The 26,022-nt window shown below is 31.2% G+C and overlaps 2 protein-coding genes and 1 long non-coding RNA gene across 3 annotated transcripts; all 3 read left to right on the top strand.

Moving 5' to 3' along the window:
• The first annotated feature begins 166 nt into the window (after positions 1 to 166).
• On the top strand, positions 167 to 991 carry LOC130665615 (histone H2A). The gene has a single exon (XM_057466074.1). The coding sequence runs from the start codon at positions 209 to 211 to the stop codon at positions 584 to 586; it is 378 nt and encodes a 125-aa protein (XP_057322057.1). The 5' UTR covers positions 167 to 208; the 3' UTR covers positions 587 to 991.
• Positions 992 to 5,163: 4,172 nt separating this feature from the next.
• Positions 5,164 to 6,292, top strand: LOC130665624 (uncharacterized). Its single transcript, XR_008989564.1, has 4 exons — positions 5,164 to 5,260; positions 5,348 to 5,458; positions 5,559 to 5,641; positions 5,707 to 6,292. It is a non-coding gene; the product is annotated as an uncharacterized LOC130665624 (long non-coding RNA).
• Positions 6,293 to 7,722: 1,430 nt separating this feature from the next.
• On the top strand, positions 7,723 to 8,378 carry LOC130665960 (uncharacterized). Its single transcript, XM_057466592.1, has 3 exons — positions 7,723 to 7,851; positions 7,933 to 8,044; positions 8,128 to 8,378. Exons 1-3 carry the CDS (start codon positions 7,762 to 7,764, stop codon positions 8,376 to 8,378), a joined length of 453 nt encoding a protein of 150 aa, XP_057322575.1. The 5' UTR covers positions 7,723 to 7,761.
• The last annotated feature ends 17,644 nt before the right edge of the window (positions 8,379 to 26,022 follow it).

The following is a 26,022-nucleotide window of genomic DNA, read 5'->3' as shown; positions in this document are numbered from 1 at the left end:
GAAACAGAATAATAACAATATTAATGGCGTCGGAACCTGCGATCGAATCAAAAAAGAGTATCAATGGAGGGGATAATTCCTTCACTGTGAGTGGCTCGCAGTAACCGACGTAAAATTTCGAAATACAGTGACTTTTGCTGCCAAAAGCATAATTCGTCTCTGACGCTCTTGAGTAAATTACGTGTTCCGTTCGCTTTAACTTACAATCATGTCTGGTCGCGGTAAAGGTGGTAAAGTAAAGGGAAAGTCAAAGACTCGTTCAAGCCGTGCTGGACTTCAGTTCCCAGTTGGTCGTATCCATCGTATGTTACGTAAAGGTAACTACGCTGAACGTGTTGGAGCTGGGGCTCCGGTGTACTTAGCAGCTGTTATGGAATACCTCGCTGCTGAAGTACTCGAGTTGGCAGGTAACGCTGCTCGTGATAACAAGAAGACTCGTATCATTCCACGTCATCTCCAACTGGCTATCCGTAACGATGAAGAGTTGAATAAACTTCTTTCTGGAGTTACCATCGCTCAAGGTGGAGTTTTGCCCAACATCCAAGCTGTCTTATTGCCCAAGAAAACCGAAAAAAGCAGTTCTTAAATTACTTTCCCATCTCCACATAAACAAAACGGCCCTTCTCAGGGCCACCAAATTTTTTAAAACGAAAGTTAACTTATTCAAATTTGTTATCTCCACTAAATTAATTGTCTGTCATATTCACCTGTGATATTGATAACGTTTTTGTTCATCAAGTCCAGTTATCCTTGACTTGAAATGTAATATAATTTACTGTAAATTGATTCTAATTTATAATCAGTTTACTTGAACTAAGTTGAAAATACTGTTTCCAGCCACTTTACCCTTACCTATACTCGAACCTTCGTTATCATACAATCATTCTTAACAACGTATATCTCATTGACATAAATCCATATAGTATAATCCCGGCGAAAAAGTCGTCCTCCCGCTACCATTAGTTAGCACGTATTTTCTATACCCCCACTATCTATTTTAGGACGACTTCTTCCCCAGGACGACTATAATAAACTTTACTATTTGAAACCTCACACTGATAGGAGTATTTATTTGAGCAAAATAAGATTTATGAGTAATTAATAAATGATTTATTCGAAAGCTTAACCAAATAACTATTTATTAATAGTTAAAAAATGATTCATTAAATGAGATTTATTTGAGTCGAATAAATATTTCTTAATAGTTAATAAATGGCTTATTTAAATGGAAAGAAATGACATATGAAGTTAATTAAGTATAATTATGACAAATGTTAGCATGAAAATGTTTCCTTTATTTATTATTGTTCATTTTTTATTTACATCTAAATTTACCTGTAAATTAAATTAAATGAATAATCTAAATTAACTTGAATAATTATAAGGATGGATAGGATAAGATAGGTATAGTATAAAGAAGTTCGTGGTTTTGGGTATAGCAGAATGAAGAATATATTTTTACCCAAAAAAGTAAGGAAAGCACTACGGCATAAAATCCTTTGACGAAGTACAATGAGAAAGAGTAAGAAGATTGAGATAATGATAATGATAGTAACTTGTTAAATAATTAACACAAGGTATTGGATGTATGGATGTATGTGTGTCTGTGGATATGTAGGTGTATGCAATATACGTGAGAAAGTATACAGTTAAAGATTACGCGATGCTGAGTCATCGTAATTAGCTCGATATTAGATCGATAGGGATGTATGATTCAAGATCGATTCTCACTAGAATCGATTCATTTGTGGTGATGGTTCGATAATTTTAATCGATTCTTTCCGTGATAACAATTCGCGAGATCGATTCTTTCAGTTGAAGATTGATCGACTGAAAACAAGATGGCGGATGACCGGGAATTTTTAAATCCAAACTTTATTCTAGTTTAAGAAATAAAATTTTTTTTTATTTAAGTAAAAATTCTCTGATTAAAATATTGAGTTTTTATTAATCATTTTTATAATGACAATCAAAATTAGTTTTTAATTTCGAAATCGATACAATCGATACTTTTGAAAATCAAAGAAAACTCGCTTGATGTCACTGCCCTGGCGGTTTTGAATCACCCTGGAAACACGGTGGAATCACGGTGGATCCACGGCGGTCACACGGTGGGTTTTTTGTCATTTTATTACCGTGATTCGACGGTGGTTACACGGTGTACCAACCGTGATTCCACGTACACCGCGTAATCACCGTGGAATCTCGGTGAATACACCGTGGAATCACGGTGGGTACACCGTGCAACCATCGTGGAAACACCGTGTATACACGGTGGTAAAATAACATAAACCCACCGTGTAACCACCCTGGATCCACTGTGATTCCACCGTGTTTCCACTCCCAGGGTGATTCAAAACCGCCAGGGTGGATAATCCCCCGTCTCGATGAGATTGAGAATGAACAATAAAGCATAATTATCGTCATCTACATCATAAATATAATTAAAATTATTACAATAAAACGGCTAAACATTAATTCATATTTACTTTTATTTTTACTTTTTTCTTACGTTTAATATTTAAATAAGTTATAAAATCCAGATTTTCCACTTTATGAGCAGCATCTTACTCAATTTGAAAGTAAAAAACATTTTCTTTCACCAGATTGATCTGCACAATACACAGTTGTTAAATTATAACTTATACTTTAGAAAAATTATCAAATCGATTTCATTGATTTACAAAAACTATTATTTTAAATAAAGTGGAGCACTTACGCGGGACTTCGGAAACTTTGATTTCACCCTGCTGTGCCATGATGTACCGCAGAAAATGAAAAATCAAATTTAACAAACGAGATACTTTGAATTAAATCTGGTTAGAAAATAATATTGTATACAGTTGCCCCCGAAAAAAAGAAGAACGAACGATGCTTATGCAGTCACAGACACATTCTGAGAAAGGTAAGTCTTTCCCTGGGGAAGCTTAGTACTCAGTTACGCAGTAAGCCCGCGACAAATAAAAAAAAATATATAGATATAGTATAAGCATTGGTAAGTAGTTACGGCGATGCGATCGTTAAGTTTAAAATTTAAAAATTGTCTTTTTTATCATACCGATGCCGAAAGTTCGTATTCTATCCCTAATTTGCGGGATGAAAGTGGTACATTCTAGCCCGACTAATAAAATTAAAAAAAAAAAAAACAATCGCTATATTTATTCCCAGCTAAATATAAAAAAAAAAGTTATATTTTTTCCCGGCTGTCAAACTTCATTGACACGTTCAACCTAACCCAAACTAATTTGTGACGAACTTGTTTACAATATCATATGTAAAGTAAAATTAAATTTGATGGTATTGTAATTCCTCAGTATTATGATATTTTTATAGTGAAGTATATTTATAAATAAATTAATATAAAAAATTATTTTGTTTAAAGATCTATGTCAAACAATTCAGTTAAATAATTTTGAAAATTAAATTAGGTTGACTTACTCACTTTCTATCATGTACATACTTTTTAATTTATCTGTAATTGAAATAAAATTCTGATAACTAAGAATTTAAATGAAAATACTTGTTAAAAATTAAAACATAATCATTTAAAGACTTTATTTATTTTATCGAAAAACAAAAAGTATAATTATAATTTTTATTAATTAATTAGAGTAAAATAAGTATAATCAATAACATAAGTAAAATACGTAATCAAGAAACACTAGACATTAAGTTACTTTTAATAAATTGATAAAAATAAAAAAATGGCAACGATAATAAGTTCATCATAATCTTATTCTTTCTCGTCTTTTTTAACATAATAATAATTATTAATTGTAAGATTACTAATTTTACATTTTTCGAATTTTACAACGTCACTCGAAATCATTGTTTTTATTGCATCCGGTATTACATTTTTTTCATTATCGAGCTGTTTTATTATTTATTTTTATTTAATTTATTTTTTATCGAATTATAATTAATTTTTTGAAATTGTAAAAATTCTCAAGCTAAATAATAAATGTCAAGATTGTTATAGATTGTTACCAGGCAACATCTATTTATTACCAGGCTACATGTATTTATTATTTTATTATAAAAGAAAAAAATTGACATATGCGCAAACTTATTGAAATTATTTTTAACCGGGGCAAAAAATAATTGAAATCATAATTTTTTTTTGTCTTTATTATAACCATACATTTCCTGATGTTTCTTTACATCAACGAACTTTCGGCCCTGGTATGATGAAAAAAAGTATGTGCACCACGAGAAGAAAGTAAGTCATCTCAACCCGCATGTTTGTCACCCTCGCCTTCGGCTCGGGTGACAATTTTCATGCGGGTTGGAATGACTTACTTTCTTCCCTTGGTTCACAATATACTATTGTTTTTAATAACAAATATAATAACAGAACCATTCTAGGGCTTCACTCGAGCCGAGACAAGACAAGATTGGGAAAGTCTTGTCTTGATCTCGAAAGCTTTGATCTCGTCTTGATCTTGACTTCAAAATGTAAGTCTTGCATCGATTTCGAAAAATAAGTTATTAATAATATTGTCTTGTATTGTCTCGTCAAGATCTCGTCTTGGTCTTGAATAACCTGAAATTTTCTTAATATCAGTCATAATACAACACACAGTTGAGAATTTTTTTTTCAATAAAGGAAAAATTTATTATTTTTTAAATCTTATATAAATATACTTGATCGCTTCAATTACTTCTAAAATGTTTTAACTTTTTAACCCAATAAACATTATTATAATTAATTAATAATCTTTCTGAAAGCATGGAGTCTGATTACGAGTAATTCTCATATACTTATACTTATTTTTTTATGTCTTGTCAAGACTTAGCGAGATGTTTTTAATGATATTGGTCTTGGTCTTGAATTGCGATCTATAATATCGTCTTGGTCTTGTCTTGACAAATCGAGACGAGGTCAAGACAAGACCAATACAATCTCGATCTTGAGTGAAGCCCTAAACCATTCATTGTTGTTTATAAGTTTATTAATAATGAGGTGTTTTAAAGCTTGTAACTATTGAATAAGTTTATTTAAATTCAATTGATATTTAATTTAAAAAATAATATAATAAAATAATAGATGGAATAATTAAAAAGTGCATGCAAATAAAAAATTAATTAATACTTGAACTAGGAGACGTTTTATGAAATTTTTTTTTGTGAAATCAATTTAATTTTTATTTTCAGTGCCGTCTTCCGAAAGATCATTTCAAATTTTCTTTTCATTTAACCAAGATGAGGATTGTTGGTGTGTAGAAGGGATTAATTTTCGAAATTATATTTCAATAACAAGGTATGTTTTGTTACTTGTCATCCATCCGTCACAGAGGCATATTTTAATATATTCCATAACTTAAATAACAAATTCTTATTTATTTAGTAATATAGATCATGCTCGGGCTTTTCTATGGGACCAAAATACCGAAGGAGAAATCGATACTCCTGATCAAGGAATTGATTCTATTTACATAAGTAAAAATGGTCTGGATTTGTAAGTATTTCCTCCATAATTCGTTGAATAAATATGAGATACATGAAATGATGAAAAGCTAAATTACTTAATTATTCATTATTATAATTATTAATTTTAGTAAACCAATTAACAAATCTAGTGACTCCGCAGATGACTCACGCCAAACAAAAGATAATTCTGACAAAAATGAGACGGATAAAGGTAATTAGTAATTAAATAAATAATAACATAAACAATAATTTGACAAAAATAATTAATTTTTATAGAAAAGTTAAGCAGTAACGGCGTTTTATTAAACAATGACATTCAGATATCAATTCGCTCTGTGCGCGAGAGCAGCGCCCGGTAATATATTGTAGTGATTGGTATCTTAAATTAATATCACTTATACACTACAATGATAACACACTTAAATTATAAATAACAACACCACAATTAACAGCAGTAAAGAAAGCAAGAGAGAGCAATATAGTTTATTGAGATACAATGTTTGCTGTTAAACTGTCAATATAAGACTGACTGACTTTTGTCGCGTATCTATAAAACAAGAGAAGAAGGCATTTGTTTTCTAGCTATTCAAATATTTTAAAGATCAGTTTCACATTCGTTACAATATGAACTAAAGGAGGATATTGAAGTACATTGAACATACAATTTGATAGGAGTTTGCGTTATAAATTATAATTTTTATCTTAAAAAAATTCTATGAATATAAAAAGCAAGTGAAACGTTTAATAAATTCTTAGTATATATTGTTATCAATTTAGCTAACAAAAACTAAGTATGATTAATAAATAAATACCAAATAAAATACTTAAAACTCAGTGAAAATTTGGTTTTATAACTGTCAAAGCTTAGCAAAACAATCATACAAAGTAAAAATTTCTTAAATAACAAATAATAATATTTTTTCTACTAAATTCTTTTATATTTATAAAATAAATTTTTATTTTCTTTATATTTAGTTTCAAATAATATATGGAACTAATTATAAGAACGGTCACAGACATCGGACGATTTTTTAAAGTATTAAGTAAATAAATGAATAAAATGGTTGTATTATACATAAAAAAAATGTTGAACACCCCAAAATGCAAATTTTCTTAATTATTATTTAAAAATAATAATAAAATGTTTTTAAAAAAACCTCTTAATTTTCTCATGTCTGCAATTTTTATTGTCACTTTCATGACTGAAAAGGTTATGTTATGTTACACAAAAAAAAAGGATGTCTTGACCCAAAAATTTTTTAGTCGCTCCAAGAAAATTTTTACTTGCCCTAACAAATTTTGCATTATGAATTAAAACCGAAAATTTTCTTGGGGTGAGGAAAAATTTTCTTGAGCCAAGAAAAATATTTTTGGAGCGAAAAAAAATGTCTTACGCGAAGTAATTTTTTCTAGTCGTAAGAAAATTTTTGTTTTTATTTCACAATGCAAAATTTTTCTTGCGCAAAGAAAACCTTCTTTGCTCTGTAGTACTTACGTTTCCCTTCTTATCGCAGCTATCCATTTTTTTCTTCGAAATTTGCAATCATTTTTTTGCTCGAATGTTTGCAGTTTACAACACAACAACTTAGATGGCTCATTTCATTTTTTTTAATTAAAAAAAAATAATAAATAAAAATTAACAAGTGTATTTAATCCGCCAGAAAAATAAAATATCCTCCCATAGTACCGGAATTATCCGATGGCGTCGATTTGGTTTCCCCTACCATGACTTCGCACGGAGCGAATAGGCAAAAAGTCAAGTTCTCAAAGTCAACCTGAAAGGGAGTCTACAAAACTAAGCTCAAAAAATTAAAATCCTGGGTATTAATTATATTTATTACTTTTCAAATTTTTTAGCGATTACTTTTTTATTTTTTCAATAGTTTAATGATACAGTCGACTCTGTCTAAAGGTTCCACGTCGGGACAGGACCATTGCCTAAAGGTTCCCTCCCCACCATCAGCACTTCCCCTACAATATATTCCCCTCGAGCGCCGAGGCGCACGCTAAAACGAACACATTGCGCAGTAAACATAACCTCAAAAAAACGTGCATTTAAAGTTAGCGCTCGAAAACTGAATTGTGATTCGTCACTCGAGAAAGCGGGCGGGGGAATATCCGGGAACCTTTAAGCAATGTATCCTGGAACCTATAGACAGCGGGAACCTTTAGGCAGAGAACCTTTAGACAGAGTCGACTGTAATGATATTTTTTAGAAAAATAGTTAAAAATCCGAGGAAGAAAAAATCTACGGTTTGAAGCTTTTTTATTAAAACTCCAAAAGGAGGAGAATGTAAATTATGCACAAAAAATGTTGCAGCTCCTGGTAACATGACTAATTTGAAAAATCATTTAAAAAGATCACATTATGACAGCTACACTAGTATCTTTGTTGATCTTAACGTAAACGATGGTTCTAAGGTAATTTTTATACTATTTTAATTCCAATATTATTATCTTACTTTTATCGAAATTGTACTGAAAAAAAAAAAATTTTTTTAGGGTCCAGTTCAAGTCAACAACAATAAAAAAGATTTAAACATTCAATCGAAAATACTTAAATCCGAGCAGCAGAGAATTGATGTGAGTTTCAATCGGATGTCTTCATTTAAAAGTTAGTTATTGATATTTTTATTTAATTATAAAATGTTAATTTTATTATAAGTTTTAAATGATATCAATAATGTTTTTCTGTAGGTGGCGAAACCCAACATGAAAGAATCACAAATACTTTAATATTTATGATTGTTAAAGACGATTTACCGTGCATGGCTACTGAGAAACAGGGTTTAAAAATGTTATTGACGACAATTTGTCCTCACTATCAGATTCCTAGTCGATACGAAATCACCGAGTTGATTCAAGGGAAAGCTAAAGTCTTGACCATGTTACCAAAAAAAGAAAAACTAGAACGATTGATTTTTTCTAGAATCGATTCTTTATTGTAACTTCAATTTGATTTTTGAAAATCGATCTTTTTTGCGATATCATACATCCCTAGATTGAGATGATTGTAAGGGTGCCACGACCACTCAACCGCGGACAGTTCAACCGCGACAGTTCAACCGCGAATCAACACACACAAAACCCATGAAAAAAGGGCACAAAACGATAACAAGCTTGTGTATCGGCTTATTTTTGAGTAAATAATTTTTTCTGTTACTGTGCAATCATTTATACATGATTTCATGTAGTCACTGTCGCGGTTGAACTGTCCGCGGTTGAACTGTTACAGAACCGATTGTAAGAGAACATACACATCTGTATGTGAATAAGTGATAGTCTAATTATCCGCTGAGGGATAATTAGATAGTTCGTGGTACTATTGAACGAATGATGATTTGAAATATTTCGATTGTTTGCACTTGAGTCGTCAAGTGTTTGATTATTGATTGCGACAGAGACAGTCATTGAATGTAAGTTTGATTGAAATCTGATCAATTGATATTGATAGATTATTGACGGCGGCGAGGCCTTTGTTTGAATGTAAGTAGATTTGATGTATTCGGTCAAGTTACGGCAAGTTAATATCAATGAAACGCAAATAAAAATTAAATATTAAATAGTATTTATGCTATTGTCATTAAATATTAATTTAAAATATCGATATAGAATATCAAACACGAATAAATCAAATATTCAATGAGAATTGAATAGATTCGTTAACTCGGATGAATATCAATGTAATATGAATAGTTATTAAATATTAAATATAATTTATGTTATTATTATTTAATATTAATATTAAATCTCAAACACAATTAAACTAGATATTTAATGAGAACACGAACAGATACCTGGTGATTAAATGGGTGAGACCAACGTGCAACAAGTTCCAACTTGCTTTTTCTGTGATGTAATAACCGCGCGATCTGACTAGTTTGCGAAATAAGATTGAAATTCAATGAAATAATCAGTAAAAATTCTTTGACCGTATTAGTACATACTTATCTTTACACGATGAATAGAAATGGCAATGGATAATTAATTAGTTCCAGTGAATTAATTGAATACTTAAAGATTGCTCACAACGTATGCGCTCGATAGCAAGACTCGTGGTCAACTGACGAAACGACGCGTTGAAGCCGGGTTGCGGTTTCGACGGAACGGAAAATTAGACACCCGAGAGACAGATATCAGCTAAAGGCGTGAGTGTGACAAAGATACACAACGAAAACCGACGCTGTAAAGAGCGCGCGCGTTAGTGGTGCGATCCAAGTTGAAGATGGAGTTAATTAAATCACCGCTAGATGGTGACTTCAGTAAAATTTAAATTTCTTACATTATTATGATGACAATTAGTATAGAACTTCCGTTATCGACGGAACAACAAATATCATTTATAGGACTGTTTAATTTTATTTTTTTGAAGAAAATAATACACCCAATTATGTTAAACAAGAATAAAAATTATTATACCAAATATATAAAAAAATGAAATATTTTATAATATATCTTTACTTGCAATCACACTCATTCCATTCGAGGGTAAAAAGATAAAGTGGCACAGTAGTCAAATATCTCAGAGATGTTCACTCAAATACGAGATTTATTAACTATTAATAAATCTACATTTGAGGCAAACAAGTACTTATTTCAGCCAAATAATGCTGAAAAACTGTTTCAAATAAATACATTTATTAATATCAAATAAATACCTTTATTAATATCAAATAAATACATTTATTAATATCAAATAAATACATCTATCAGTGCATCCATGATTAAACTGTTATTTTTTTTAACTTCCCGCTAAGAAAATTGTAAATTTTCAAAATTCGGGAAGTTATTGGTTTCGGTCCGATTTGCAAAAATCGAATTTTCATCAGATGTCGACGTTTTGAGGTCCTAGGAAGCTATTCTGACTAATTTCACGATGATATCCGAGTGTATGTATATATGTATGTACGTACGTATGTAAATACCTGTATCTTTTGAACGGATGAACCGATTTTGAACTTTAAGGTGTCATTCGACGCGGCTTGTCAATATCTTGAAGCTGAAAGAAAATTGAGCTTGATCGGTAGGGATTGTTCAGAGATATTCCAAAAATAAAATTTTTTCAAAAGTGTTTTTTTTTGGATAACTTTTAATGTGCTCGATGGATTGATTCCAAAATGGACTGGGCTCTAGAGCTTTATAAGCCGCGTTGAATGCCACCTCAACCATACAATTCGGTTCATTCGTTCAAGAGAAGCCGTTGTCGAAAGAATTAAAAAAAAATTTATTTTTTATTTTTTTTGAAATATCTCAAAAACAACTCGATAAATCGAATTCAAAATTCGATCAGCTTTAGAACTTGATAAAACGCGTCGATTGCGACCTCAACCGTCTCAATCGGTTTATTCGTTTGAGAGATATCGTTGGAGAAAAAATAGTAAAAAACTATTTTTTTCGAAAAGAACGGCATACAAAACGAAAATGTATTCACGACAAAGTTTTCGAGAGTTTTCAAAGAACTCGAAAACAGCGGGAAGTTTTAGGGCTGGCCCGCAGGGTCGATTCTAAATCGCTATGTTAGTTAAATCTGTATCGGTCCATCATTTTCCTCATCATATCATTTGTTTTCAATATTTTATCAATAACTATAATTTAAATCAAACTTGCGTATTGCGCATTTTACTCTATATGTGGCGCGGAATTTGAATTTTTCCCCTTCCCCTCTAATATTATATGAATACTAATTTTTTTCTTCTGATATCAATCTCCATATATAATAAGCTTTTTTCTTGTTCGCCAAACACGAGAAAACTACTGAAATTTTATTATGAGAGCGTGGGCACAAACTTTTCTATGTACACTGAAAGAAAAAAATACTGTTTTCAAGTATCTGCGAGTTTGAATCCTCCCGAGTAAATATTTGTCTAATCATAGTAAAAATATACTCCAACCAAGTAATATTTTCTTGATTTAAGAATTTTTATACTTATTTCAAGAAAATATTCTTGGTTGGAGTAGATTAATACTACACTGTAAAAAAAGATTCCTGAAATCAAACCAGAATCGTTTGGCTCAAGTACTCCGTGCGTTTGGATACAGCCAAGCGCGTCAAGCGATTGAGTCTACCGCCCTCTACGTTTGACAGTTTATTTTGCTCCAACTGAGAGTTTCTTGAGGAAAGGTCCCGATTGGTTTGAACTAACTCTATAGTATTTGAAATAACTCAATAACTTTTTTCATTTAAAAAAAAATAGGAATTAGTTCAAGTCATGAATGCTGTTGATACAATAATGATTTTCGTTTTACATAAAATAATCGAAAATTTCACTCAAAGTAATTTGTAAGGTCATTGAAGGTATGAAGAATTTTCAGTTAAGTCATAATTTTATTAAAGCAAATTAATTTTAGTGTTAAAAGTAATATTTTTTTAGGTCCGCAGAAACTCTCCTTGTAATTGATTCAATAAAAAATCGAATTATTTCAAATTGCTGTATTGCATTGATTAAAAAAAAACAGTAATCCGAATCAAGTGAATATTGCCTTTGATTGTTTCATCAATAATTAATTCAAAAAAATTTTTTTTTTTGCGTTTTTTTATTTTTGATATCAATTTTATTATTATTATTATTGTTTTTTTTTTTTTTTTTATCAAGTATTGGGACAATTACATTATATTATTATCATTATTATTACATTTTATATATATTATACTTTACAAATAATTCTGACACACTCAGTTTTTAGTGAAAACTTAAATAATCGTAAATATTGGTATCCGGAGGATTCGAACCCAGTACCCTACGCGTGAGAGTCAGACGCTTTACTGCTACGCTACGGAGCCAGTCGCAAATTTTTAGTTTAGTTGTGCTTCTAGTAATTTGTTTTCATATTGAATGGATATATACAGTCAATTGCTTATACATTGATCTAAACGAGATAAATATGTGACTCTTTTTATAAATAAATTTTTCTATTTAATCGATATTATAAAGACTTTCATTCAAATATAATTCAATATTTTGTAACGAATACATTTATATTCTTGTCGAATATTTTTCAGTTTTCATGTGAGTGCGTCAAATTACTCCTACAACCTCGTCGGATTCTCTCCCTCTCTCCCCAAGAAACTTGTCGGTTGACACGACACGTTCGGTATTATAGGAAACTACTTTTGTTTCATTGAAACAAGTGAAGTTGTCAAACTAAACGTTTCAAGAGTTTCAGTTAAATTTCTAAAAGTTGAAGAGTTTGCGTTAACAAGTTTTTTTTTTAAATCAAGTACAATCGACGACATTAATTTATCCCGGATTGTGTTGCCCTCGGCTTGATGAACTTTTCTATTTTAGAACATCTCTTTCGCAACATCTCTAATAAAAATGATTAAATAAAAGATACTTCTAATATAAAAGTAATCTTTTTTCTGACAAATGCATTCTAAATTTAATATCTAGAGGATAATCTCTTTAATAAAACAAGACCCAATTCAAATTTCTGTTAAACAAATAATCTGTCAAATTAAACAAATATATAACGACAATGTCGAAAAATAAAATCTCAACCATGCCTAATTTCGTATTATACTTGAGTCCATAAAAAATTTTTCGATCAAATAAAAATTCTGCTTTGGAACATCTCTATCGTAAAAAAATTATATCACAAAAAAAACTGTATCCATACGTTCTTAAGTCACTCACCGGGAGGCGCTGCTTTTCAGTTCCGAAAAGTAAATTCATTTAAAAAAATTCAAATACGTTCCATCGCGATTAAATTGAATCTGAATCATTTAAATAGTTTTTTTTTTATTAATTGCGATTAAAAGTGTGATATTTCCCTTGTAGGAAAAAAAATATTGACAACGGGGCCGGTCTTGGCACAATACTGGGCTACCGAGGCTCGGCCTACCTAGGTTGGTCCGAGATCCGACCAACGTTCAAGTGACGAGCCTTGGTTTTCCAGTCTTGGGCCAAGATTCAGCCAATACTCAAGTGGCAAGCCTCGGTTTGCCAGTCTTGGGCCAAGATTCAGCCAGTACTCAAGTGAAAAGTCTTGGTTTGCCAGTCTTGGAACAAGGTCCAGCTATTACTCAAGTGAAAAGCCTTGGTTTGTTGGGCCAAGATTCGACAGACATTTAATTGACAAGCCTTGGTTTTCCAGTCTTGGGCCAAGATTCAGACAATACTCAATTGACAGGCCTTGGTTTGCAAGTCTTGGGCCAAGATTCAGCCAATGCTCAAGTGAAAAGCCTTGGTTTGCCAGACTTGGAACAAGGTCCAGCTATTACTCAAGTGACAAGCCTTGGTTTGTTGGGCCAAGATTCAACAGACATTTAATTGACAAGCCTTGGTTTGCCAGTCTTGGGACAAGGTTCAGCCATTACTCAAGTGACAAGCCTTGGTTTGTCAGTCTTGGACCAAGATTCAGCCACTACTTACGTAACAAGCCTTGGTTTTCGGAATTGAGGTGGGCAATATTTTTTCCTTATAGGAAGTAACAACAGGCCAAAAGCTTAGCCAAGGCTTGACGCAAGACTTATTAACTCTGGGGTAAGCTTGCAATCCAAGCTTGGCCCAAGTCTGTCTAAGCATCAAAATGATAACACCGAGCCAAGCTTGAGTGACAGTGTTGTGCTAAGACTTGCTTGTTACATAAGTGGCTGAATCTTGGCCCAAGACTGACAAACCAAGGCTTGTCACTTGAGTAATAGCTGGACCTTGTTCCAAGACTGGCAAACCAAGGCTTGTCACTTGAGTATTGGCTGATTCTTGGCCCAAGACTGGCAAACCAAGGCTTGTCCCTTGAGTATTGGCTGGACCTTGTTCCAAGACTGGCAAACCAAGGCTTGTCACTTGAGTATTGGCTGATTCTTGGCCCAAGACTGGCAAACCAAGGCTTGTCACTTGAGTATTGGCTGAATCTTGGCCCAAGACTGGAAAACCAAGGCTCGTCACTTGAACGTTGGTCGGATCTTGGACCAACCTAGGGAAGCCGAGCCTCGGTAGCCCAGTATTGTGCCAAGACCGGCCCCGTTGTCAATATTTTTTTTCCTACAAGGGATATATCACAATTTTAATCGTAATTAATAAAAAAAAAGCTATTTAAATGATTCAGATTCAATTTGAACGCGATGGAACGTATTTGAATTTTTTTAAATGAATTTACTTTTCGGAACTGAAAAGCAGCGCCTCTCGTTGAGCGACTTAAGAACGTATGGATACAGTTTTTTTTGTGATATAATTTTTTTACGGTAGAGATGTTCCAAAGCAGAATTTTTATTTGATCTAAAAATCTTTTATGGACTCAAGTATAATACGAAATTAGGCATAATTGAGATTTTATTTTTCGACATTTTTGTTATATATTTGTTTAATTTGACATATCATTCATTTAACAGAAATTTAAATTGGGTCTTGTTTTATTAAAGAGATTATCCTCTAGACATTAAATTTAGAATGCATTTGTCTGAAAAACGATTACTTTTTTATTAGAAGTATCTTTCATTTAAATATTTTTATTAGAGATGTTTCGAAAGAGATGTCCTAAAATAGAAAAGTTCATCAAGCCGAGGGCAACACAATCCGGGACAAATTAATGTCGTCGATTGTACATCCAAAATTTAATTAAAATATATTTTACTTTTCAATCAAATGTTGCTTTAATTACGGTCAAACTTAAAAACTTTTAACATAAACGCTTAAGCAATTTCTCATAATCGAGTAGAGATTTTTATTCAATAAAAATGATTTTCTTGAGACAAACTAGTTTTCGTTGGTTCAAACGAATTTGGTTTCACTGAAGATGAAATTTGTCAAACTCTTAGGGAGTTTGATGTCAGTACCTTATTTTTTACAGTGTATCATATTATTAGCTATTCCACTTATACTATTCACTCACTTATATCATGCAACTTATTCTCATCGCAATTCTAATTCAGTATAAGAGTATATTCCAAAAATAATCGTACAATGTTGCGAAAATCTATAGCTCACTGTTCTGCTATAAGAATCTTGTGAAAATGAAAAAAACGTCTGCTCCAAGGAATTATTTTGTACACCCAAAAAACCAGGAAAAATTTACTCATCGCTTAATAATATTAATTATCTTGATCGATGAGAACACTTAACTTTCATGTTAAAATTATTATGTTATTTTATTCTAAACATGGTTCCGTCACGGTTATGAAATATATTGATAATTCTCGATTTATAACGTAAATATTACAATCATAATTTCTGCCGCTTTGTGTTGTAATTAAAAATTGTCTTGTGTTCCATTTTAAATCACTATATATAAACACGGTTAAAATATTCGTCGTCATGACAAATCACTGGAATTGTAACAATAATATTGAAAATATTTAAAATATTGGTTGAAAACTGTACTCACCATCGATTAATTTACGGCAATGCTCTAATTGACGACGAAAAAATAATACATTCATAATCACTATAAATTATGTTGATTAATAAAACCAATTCAACTGTATCCAAACATAATATCATATCTATTCTTATCGTAACTGCTAATAATTTATATCAAATTAATCGTCTCTTTCATTACTGTCGATTTTCGATTCACTCAGCTACTAAGTTTACATATTAATAATGACACAAAAGTGACTATTACGCTTGCCGTTATTTTGTATTTATTTCAAAAAAATATTATTATTACTATGGACAAAATTAGATATTTTTATTTTTTCGCTATGAAATTTTATGATTCGTAGCAAAATCTACCAGTAATCCAAACATATTTCTCGCACTAACTGCGTTGCGAATTTACATGGGCTATGTAGGTTTGAAAAATAAAAAAAAAAATCTGTCTATCGGTTGGCCCTGCGGGCCAGCCCAAAAACTTCCCACTGTTTTTGAGCTGAAGGAGCTCCTTGAACTCGAAAACATTGTTGTGGGTACATTTTCGAGCTCTTCGAGCTCGAAAATACTTTTGTATGCCATTGTCTTCGAGAAAACCGTTTTTTACCATTTCTTTCTTCTGCGATAACTCTCGAACGAATTGACAGTTGAGGCGGCAATCAACGCATTTTATTGATTTCTAGAGCTGATCAGATTTTGGATTTGTTTAGTTTAGTTGTTTCAAAGATATTCGCAAAAAACCGTTTTTTACCATTTCTTTCTCCCGCGATAAATCTCGAATGAATGATCCGATTGAGATGGCTAAGCCGGCAATCGACGCGTTTTATTGAGTTCTAGAGCTGAATAGATTTTGCAATCGATCGTATAAGTCGTTTCTGAGAAATTAATAAAAAAACTAAAAAATGTGATATAAATATTACATAAAAGATATATGCAACGATTACGTTATTATGTGACATCATATGAGAATCACATTTTATGTCAGTATGTCATAATGACACCACAAATGTCTAGTCATGTTAGGGTTACATGAAAGACAATTTTATGTCCTATTGACATAAAATATTGTTACATACCTCTGACTTATATATAATGTCAAATTAAGGTCATGTGTTCACTGGGATTTAGCTACTCCATGTAAATATATAATAAGTATATAATTCGGTAAATTCTAGATTAGGGTAAACACATTCCATTTGGGAATAACGCGGAAAATAATCATGAATTGTAATATAGGAAGGCAGATAAAGATGTCGAAGATTTCATACATCTAACGTCTACAGTAAGTAAAAAAAATGGATATTTCATGATGTCACAAAACTCACAATGACTATAGAATTTTTTAAAAGAAGTAAAATATTTTTGTTTACTTGATGTTTTATGTGTCCCATTATGCCCGAGTAATTCGAATCTTATAAAATAAATAAAATTATTTATTCTCAGTTGTTATTCTATAACCACTTAGAAAAATTGACTTCCACGGTCTCCAGAAATTAAATGGAATATTATTATTTCTTCCTATGTACATAAATTATCTGCGTCAGCATAGTTTCAATACATTAAACTGATTATAATCGATAAAAAGGTAGAACAAAACAAAATAACTCTCGATCTGTATACACTTTTATATTAATATCAAAAACGTAAGTGGTTCAGTCAGTAGTAAAGTTTCTATTGTTACTAGAAAAAAAAAAAATTTATAACAAAAAATGAATTGTTTAAAACGACATTTTCAACAAAATTTCTATTTCCTGCGAGTTCTTATAATAATTTTCAAAGTGCTCGGGTTGGCTCCATTGACATTCATTTTTCCACGGACATCAAATACTGACAAAAAAAATCAATCAACAGTACATACTGCTTATTCAATTACGGGATCATTATACAATATTTTTATTTCATTTGTTTCTGTAATAACAGTGCTTTATGTTCGATATACTAAAAGGCAAAATGTGTTAAACTTTAAAACAGCTTATATACAAACGTTGTACTTGATACTGATTGAAATAGGTGTTCACTGTATTTCAACAACGATTGTAATTATTTTTTGCATCAAACAAAAAATTTTAGTATCGATTGTCAATAAAATAATTAGTGTGGACAATGAAATTCAGAAAAATCTAAACCAATTTAATCAATTGCGAGATTATAAATATCAAATATTAGTAGTTTTAATTCATGTTATTATACCTTTTCTGCTTAATTTAAAGTCTGTTCAAGTGGATAATTATACTGTATATGTAAGCTACCATATCACTTTAGGATTTACTATTGACAGTCTTGTGATTCAATATGCACTTTTCATTCACTTTCTAAGAAAAGAAATTCATAAGTTGAATGAATCTCTTCTGTTATTAGCCAACAAAACTGATAAACTCCCCCATAAATTTTTACATTCTAATAATAGTTTATATGCTGACAATATCAAGAAGTTTGTTTTTATTCGTAAAACTCATCGTTCGGTCTATGAAATAGCTTGGGAGTTATCAGATTTTTATTCTTTACCCATTTTGCCTGCAATTCTTTTTCAATGCGCCTGTATAATATTGGGTGTGTATTCATTGATCTTAAATTATAAACAGACAATATCAAATCCACATTATGATAGTCAGTTTCAGTTGTTAATAATTAATATATGTGTCAATTCCTTGTGGACTATAAGAAATATTATTCCCATTGTACTTTTAACGAGCTATATTACAAAAACCATCGCTGAAGTAAGTATCCAAAAATAATTGTCATAAAATCTTATCACAGTCGACTTCCATTAACTCAAAATTTCTTCTCGATCTTGACTCCTACTACGAGTTACGTTGTCTCCTACCCGATGCTATACATTTGTATGAACCTGTGTATATTTATATATGCCTCATTCATGTCGATGTCAGAGCGCATGCGTTGTAGTTTACTCTTTCAAGGAGAAGTGGCATTTGATAAGTCAAAATTTCCAGGAAATTACTGCTCCACCGTAGACTAACTTCTGAGTTAATGGAATCCAACTGTATTTACTTAACTTGAAAATTCATTGATTTATTACAGATGAAAAGAACGGAAACCATTGTTCACAAAGTTAAACTTTCGTACTACCGATATCCCCGAATCACATCTAAAGTATACAAATTTACTACAATATAATTGTTTTAGCGTTGTGTAATAAAGACAATGTATTGTACGATTAAAAAAGAATAAATTTTACAGATGGAACAGTTTTCTATGGAAATATTACACAGGCAACATGCAATGTTCACTGCTTGTCATTTTTTTTCAATTGATACTCGACTTTTAATATCTGTATGATTTTTTGGTACTTTTATTTAAGTGACTTAATGCTAATTTATGTGATCCATTTTCAGTCTATATCATTGTAGTTCTTAAAAAATGTAATAAACTGATTAATATAAAATTAAATTACGTAATATAAAATTAGATTACGTAATCAAAAGATTAGCGTTGAGTCAGCTTGAGTACTCCCCGTATTAACAGCTTATTATTTTTTTTTATTTTTCATACAGGTTATCAGCACAACTACAACATACATGGTCATTATACTAAAATATTCTTCTGAGTAGTAGAATGTAATATCCTAACAACGCATTTGAGTATATGATGGACAAATATGTATAATCGATAAAACAAAAATAGTATTATTATAGTCTTACTTTATAGAATAAACAAATTTCCAGTCAACATGAGTGACATTATTTTGTCAAGGTAATGTTGTTCACTCAAAAAATAATATTTAGAAATGACGAATAATTTTTTTCGTTGTATATAAAGTCAATGGAAAGTATAGGGTCCCAAAGATGCCAAATTTGATGATAAGAAAATCGTCCCAAATGTATTGTTATAAAGGGAAAAAAGATAAAAAAAGTACCCCTCAAAGTAAAAAGTCAATAGTGTGAGTTTCTTTTATTAATTCTACCTTGTATTCCCTAAAAAAAGTACTGGGTAGAAAATTAAGCCGACAGAGTTCGATGACCCGGCAGTGTAGAGATCTGTTTTACCGGCCGATTTCTTACCGTGCTAAGCTGTTGTACCAACTGTGCTAATACTTGCAATCGGTAGTGCGGGTATGTCTGTTTTTACCGGCATCGCGATGTACGACAGTCGGTATGTTCTGTTTCATCGGTCGAACTTATTTTTGAGCTCAGCTAGGGCCCACTTGACATCCGTTTGATGCTGTCGGTGATTTGATGAGAATTAACACCCATTTGAGCTTATCTAGGGCCACCTTTTGACATTTTTTTGATGCTCATTGACATCTATTTTGTGTGATCAGGTGGCACCTCCTGTATACAGTTATAGGCAGTTGGTATGGTTTGTTTCACCGACCGATCAGGTGCAACGAGAGGTGGCACTTCATGTATATTTTGAGCGGAAATCTTCGACAAAAAAAAATTTCTCCTTGCGATACCCTATGCCTATCACTTAGAGAAATCGGATTCTTCATGTGCATATCAAATTGTTCAGGAGTTTAAAAGATAGTTCTGGCATAATTATAAAATTCAACCACTCTACCATCAATTGAACAATCTTCTTCTTATGAATATCCGTGACTGTCTTGATGAATCATTTATCCTTCGATTTGCAACCGAGCAAAGTGATTGTGCTTGGGATAACCTACCAGGTCATTAAAAAAATGATAAAAAAATTGCAGGGTATTATATGTGTCAGGAACATTACATATTTTTTGATGATTTTCGGATTGCTTTGCATACCCATACAAAAAAGACTGTTATGATCGTAATCTAAGACTAAAATGTATATTGTTAGATTAAGAAAAATATCTATAGCTAATTATATTATGTATTTAAGGTTATGTAAAAAATAAAAAAAAATTTAAGGTTAAGAAAAATATCTATAACTTATTATACTATGTATTTGAGGTTATGTCAAACTTAGAAAAATTTAAGGCTATGTTACATAAAAATGTATATTTCAGGTGAAGAAAAAAAACTAGTTTATTATGTATTTGAGGTAATGTGAAACGAAAATAAATATTTAGAGTTATGTAAGACTTAAATGTATATTTTAGATTATAAGTAATAAAAAACAACATATATCGATATAAAAAAAAAGGTTTATTTATTTATAAATGTAACTTTTTTAATTTATACAGGTTCAGTAATTTAATGAAATTAATAAATTCTTTGTTTAAATCATTCTCGATCTCTTGCTGCTTGTTCCCATTCGCCTTTTCTTTGTTGTTCGTGTGCAAATCTTTATACATACATTGAGACAAATCTCTCTTTGTCTTCGCGATTTTTACCAGCAGCCATTTATCATAATAATAAAAGTTACTTACAATAAGATGCAAGCGCTAGATATAATGTAGATGGCAAAGTGTAGTTTTATGTTGCGAGTATATCGCCGGTATCGTACAGTAATATTTAATTAAACTAACTTTATTTATAATAATTAATAAACTAGAACAGTAAAGTATGATCGCAAGAAAATTGCTAGTAATACAAACTGTAACGCAAGTTAATTGCCCGATTTACAAAGAATGCAAGTAGATTGCCCGTATTAACAGAATCGCAAGTAAATTGCTAGTTTATTACATTAGTGAATAAGCTACGCGTCTTATTACTAATTGATCCAGGATCGAAGTGATTGACCGATAATTTTGGGCGTAGGACTAGCCTCGGGACTCTTTCCCCACTTCACCCTTACGGACATGCGTCGAAGTGATAATTAGTCATGTGACCACGGCACTATGACTTGTGTAGTTTCAGAAGGCAACGAGACGGAGAAAAATGGGAACCGCAAGGTTGAGGACGACGAAGACAATCCACATTGTCTCAACATGTAATGTATGGGTGGCGTTGTAGTAAATTACAGTCTTCATATTAGTTTTCATACGATGCTGCTTATGGTTTTAGGTTAGAGTTGCATCAGAAAAGACGCAATTCGATGTTTCTAAAATATTTCAAGTTGAGATATGCTTATGGTTTTTTAGGTTAAGATGATGTAGATTGAGGTTAGAGTTGCATTAGAAAAGACGCAATTCGATGTTTCGAGAATGTTCCAACTGCGTAGTTGATGACGCAATCATGGTAGTATATAAGCGGAGCTTTCTGGCCATATTGCATCAGTTGTGAAGTACGAGCAACATCTGTACGAAAGAAAAAGTGTTCCAATCATTAACTACGTCGAAATCTAAGCGATACTTTGAACCTAAATGATTTTTAGGTCATAATAATTGTCCTCTTTAGGACATAATAATTGTAAAAACTTGAAATGAATCAACTTAGATTTATAAAGACATGAATTAGACCTACAAAGACACATATCGTGAAACGAACGAACTTAAAATTTTTAGAATCGACTCTCTGATGGTCCCAGGCTGCATCTAGGTCCTAGTCCATTTCTAGGTATCATTAATCTACTGATGAAATCGCTGGATCACTTGCATCAATTTTTTACTAGCCTTAGCATTTTTTTAATCGGCCCTCTGTTAGTCTTAGGCTGCCTGTGGGACTCAATCTACCCTTGGGTGTTATTAATCCACTGGAGAGATGACTGGATCAATTGTATCAATTCAGGGGTCCGCGATTTTAACAATTTTACCTTTTTGTAGTATTCCTTGTGAGTCCTCCCTTCTGTTAAGTCTAGTTACGTTCGTTTCACGATTTATGTCTTTGTAGGTCTAATTCATGCCTCCATAAGTCTAAGTAGGTTCAATTCGAGCTTTTGTAAGTCTAAGTCGGTCCATTTCAAGCTTTTGCTATAATTATGTCTTAAAAAGTCTGCCATAGGTTTACAATGCTCATTTAGGTTCAAAGTATGCTTTGGATTTCGACTCGGGTTCTGATGTCTGACAACTCTTCTGCGACAGAAAACTTTCGCGACCATGCGCCCTCTACTGAAATTTGTAGGTACTGACTACGAGAGGCACATAAGCAATTATTAAACAATAACATTTTATCAATTAGTGAATAATTAATCAACAATAAGTAGTTGAAAGTAATTAATATTGCGTATTTGAATCAATAAAAAATTTCATCGAAAAAATCCAATTTAATTATTTTTTGCACCAATAATTATGGGGTGGCTTTTTTACCCCTCTCTATTGAAAAATTGTTCCATTTGGTAAAAAAAAACTTATTTATTACTTAAAACAATAAGGATAATTAATTTTAAAAAAACAAGTTACTTAGGAAAAAATTTTGGGGAGGGCTTTTTGTTTCACACTCCCCTACAACAAATCTTGTGTCATGTGCATGTCATTACAGTGACACAGGACGTACATAAAAAAATGACTGACTTGTTACATAAAAGTATAATTTTAATATTATGTCACTTGCTCGTAAAAAAATGACTTGTGTGGTTTATGTAAAAATATGATCTGATTATTAATAACTGCAGAATTCGTCAAAAGTAGTAAAATATTTATGTTGACTTCATTTTTTATGTGCCATATTTTGCCCGAGTAATTCGAATCTTATAAAACAAATAAAATGATTTATTCTCAGTAGTTATTCGATAACTCCTTAGAAAAATTGAGCTTCCACGGTCTCCAGAAATTAAATGGAATATTATCATTTCTTCCTATGTACATAAATTATCTGCGTCAGCATAGTTTCAATACATTAAACTGATTATAATCGATAAAAAGGTAAAACAAAACAAAATAATTCTCGATCTGTATACACTTTTATATTAATATCAAATACTGAAGTTAGGACGTAAGTGGTTCAGTCAGTAGTAAAGTTTCTATTGTTACTAGAAAAACAAAACATAACAAAAATGAATTGTTTAAAACGACATTTTCAACAAAATTTTTATTTCCTGCGAGTTCTTATAATAATTTTCAAAGTGCTCGGGTTGGCTCCATTGACATTCATATTTCCACGGACATCAAATACTGACAAAAATAATCAATCAACAGTACATACTGCTTATTCAATTACGGGATCTTTATACAATATTTTTATTTCATTTATTTCTGTAATAACAGTGCTTTATGTTCGATATACTAAAAAAAACAATGTGATAAACTTTAAAACAGCTTATATACAAACGTTGTATTTGATACTGATTGAAATAGGTGTTCACTGTATTTCAACAACTATTGTAATTATTTTTTGCATCAAACAAAAAAATTTAGTAGCGATTGTCAATAAAATAATTAGCGTGGACAATGAAATTCAGAAAAATCTAAACCAATTTAATCAATTGCGAGATTATAAATATCAAATATTAGTAGTTTTAATTCATGTTATTATACCTTTTCTGCTTAATTTAAAGTCTGTTCAAGTGAATAATTATACTGTATATGTAAGCTACCATATTACTTTAGGATTTACCATTGACAGTCTTGTAATTCAATATGCACTTTTCATTCACTTTCTAAGAAAAAAAATTCATAAGTTGAATGAATCTCTTCTGTTATTAGCCAACAAAACTGATGAACTCCCCCATGAATTTTTACATTCTAATAATAGTTTATATACTGACAATATCAAGAAGTTTGTTTTTATTCGTAAAACTCATCGTTCGGTCTATGAAGTAGCTTGGGAGTTATCAGATTTTTATTCTTTACCCATTCTGCTTGCAATTCTTTTTCAATGTGCCTGCATAATATTGAGTGTATATATGTCAATTTTAAACTATAAACAAAAAATACCAAATCCAGAACACCATGATCATTTTTGGTTGTTAATATTTAATGTATCTGTCAATTCCTTGTGGACTATAAGAAATATTATTCCTATTGTAATTGTAACGAGTTATATAACAAAAACTATTGCTGAAGTAAGTATCTATAAATAATTGTCATAAAATCTTATTACAGTCAAGTTTCATTAACTCAGAACTTCCCCTCGATCTCGATCCTCATTACGAGCTACGTTGTCTCCTACCCGATGCTATACATTTGTATGTACCTGTGTATATTTATATATGCCTCATTCATGTCGATGTCAGAGCGCATGCGTTGTAGTTTACTTTTTCAAGGAGAAGTGGCATTTGATAAGTCAAAATTTCCAGGAAATTACTGCTCCTCCGTACACTAACTTCTGAGTTAATGGAATTCGACTGTATTTACTTAACTTGAAAATTCATTGATTTATTACAGATGAAAAGAACAGAAACCATTGTTCACAAAGTCAAACTTTCATACTTCCGATTTCCACGAATCAAATCTGAAGTATACATATTTCCTACAATATTATAATTGTTTTAGCATTGTGTTATAAAGATAATGTATTGTACGATTAAAAAAAAAATTTTACAGATGGAACAGTTTTCTATGGAACTATTACATAGGCAACATACAATGTTCACTGCTTGCCATTTTTTTTCAATTGATACTCGACTTTTGATATCTGTATGATTTTTTGGTATTTTTATTTAAGTGACTTAATGCTAATTTATGTGATCCATTTTCATTGTAATTGATTATCATTGCATGTCAACAAATATTCGCAATTGAAATAATATTGCTTCCGGACAAATTTGAAAGTGCAGTTTATCTCTGCGTCTTCATGTTACTTTGCTAATTTTTTTTATATAAATCAACGCTTTGAATAGTAAACTTCTAAGCTCTGTAATTTTGACAAAGTGAATTTTTTACGTTTGCTTCTTGAAATTGCTATGATAAATATTTTTTGAGCTTTGTTAATATTCATTTAAATTTGTCAAGTTAAAAAAGTTGTTGCTTGAAAATCATCTGAGCTACCCAAAAAAAAAAAAGAAAAGTTCAGATCAATGTAGCTCTTAAAAAATTTAATAAACTGATTAAGATCAAATTAAATCGATTACGTAATTAAAAGATTAGCGTTGGGTCAGCTTGAATACTTTCCGTCTCAATAACTTATTATTATTTTTTTTTTAATTTTCATACAGATTATCAGCACAACTACAACATACATGATCATTATACTAAAATACTCTTCTGAGTAATAGAATATAATATCCCAACAACGTATTGGTTGTATGATGGACAATTATGTATAATCGATTAAATAAATCTGGACGACGGTTGGCCTTGCAGGCCAGCCCAAAAACTTCGCGCTGTATTCGAGCTACTGGAGCTCGAAAATGCTTTTGAATCCGGATTTTTTTTATGAATTTTCAAGCTGAAACAAGTTACGTTTTATGTTAAAGCTTGAAAATTTTAGAATCGACAATAATTAAAGAACAAGTGTTTTTTAAATTTTTATTCACAATGATATTCAGGCAGAAGTCAATGTACGAGTTCAAAAAGTGGATTTGGATGAGTTCTAAGCTCGGATCAGAGCACTAATATATAAAATTTCCGAGAAAATCGTTAAAAACG

The sequence above is a fragment of the Microplitis mediator genome, chromosome 3, assembly GCF_029852145.1.
Source record: "Microplitis mediator isolate UGA2020A chromosome 3, iyMicMedi2.1, whole genome shotgun sequence".
NCBI classification, from domain to species: domain Eukaryota; kingdom Metazoa; phylum Arthropoda; class Insecta; order Hymenoptera; family Braconidae; genus Microplitis; species Microplitis mediator.
Note: the sequence above shows the minus strand (reverse complement) of the source record. Positions and strands in the feature narration are given on the sequence as shown.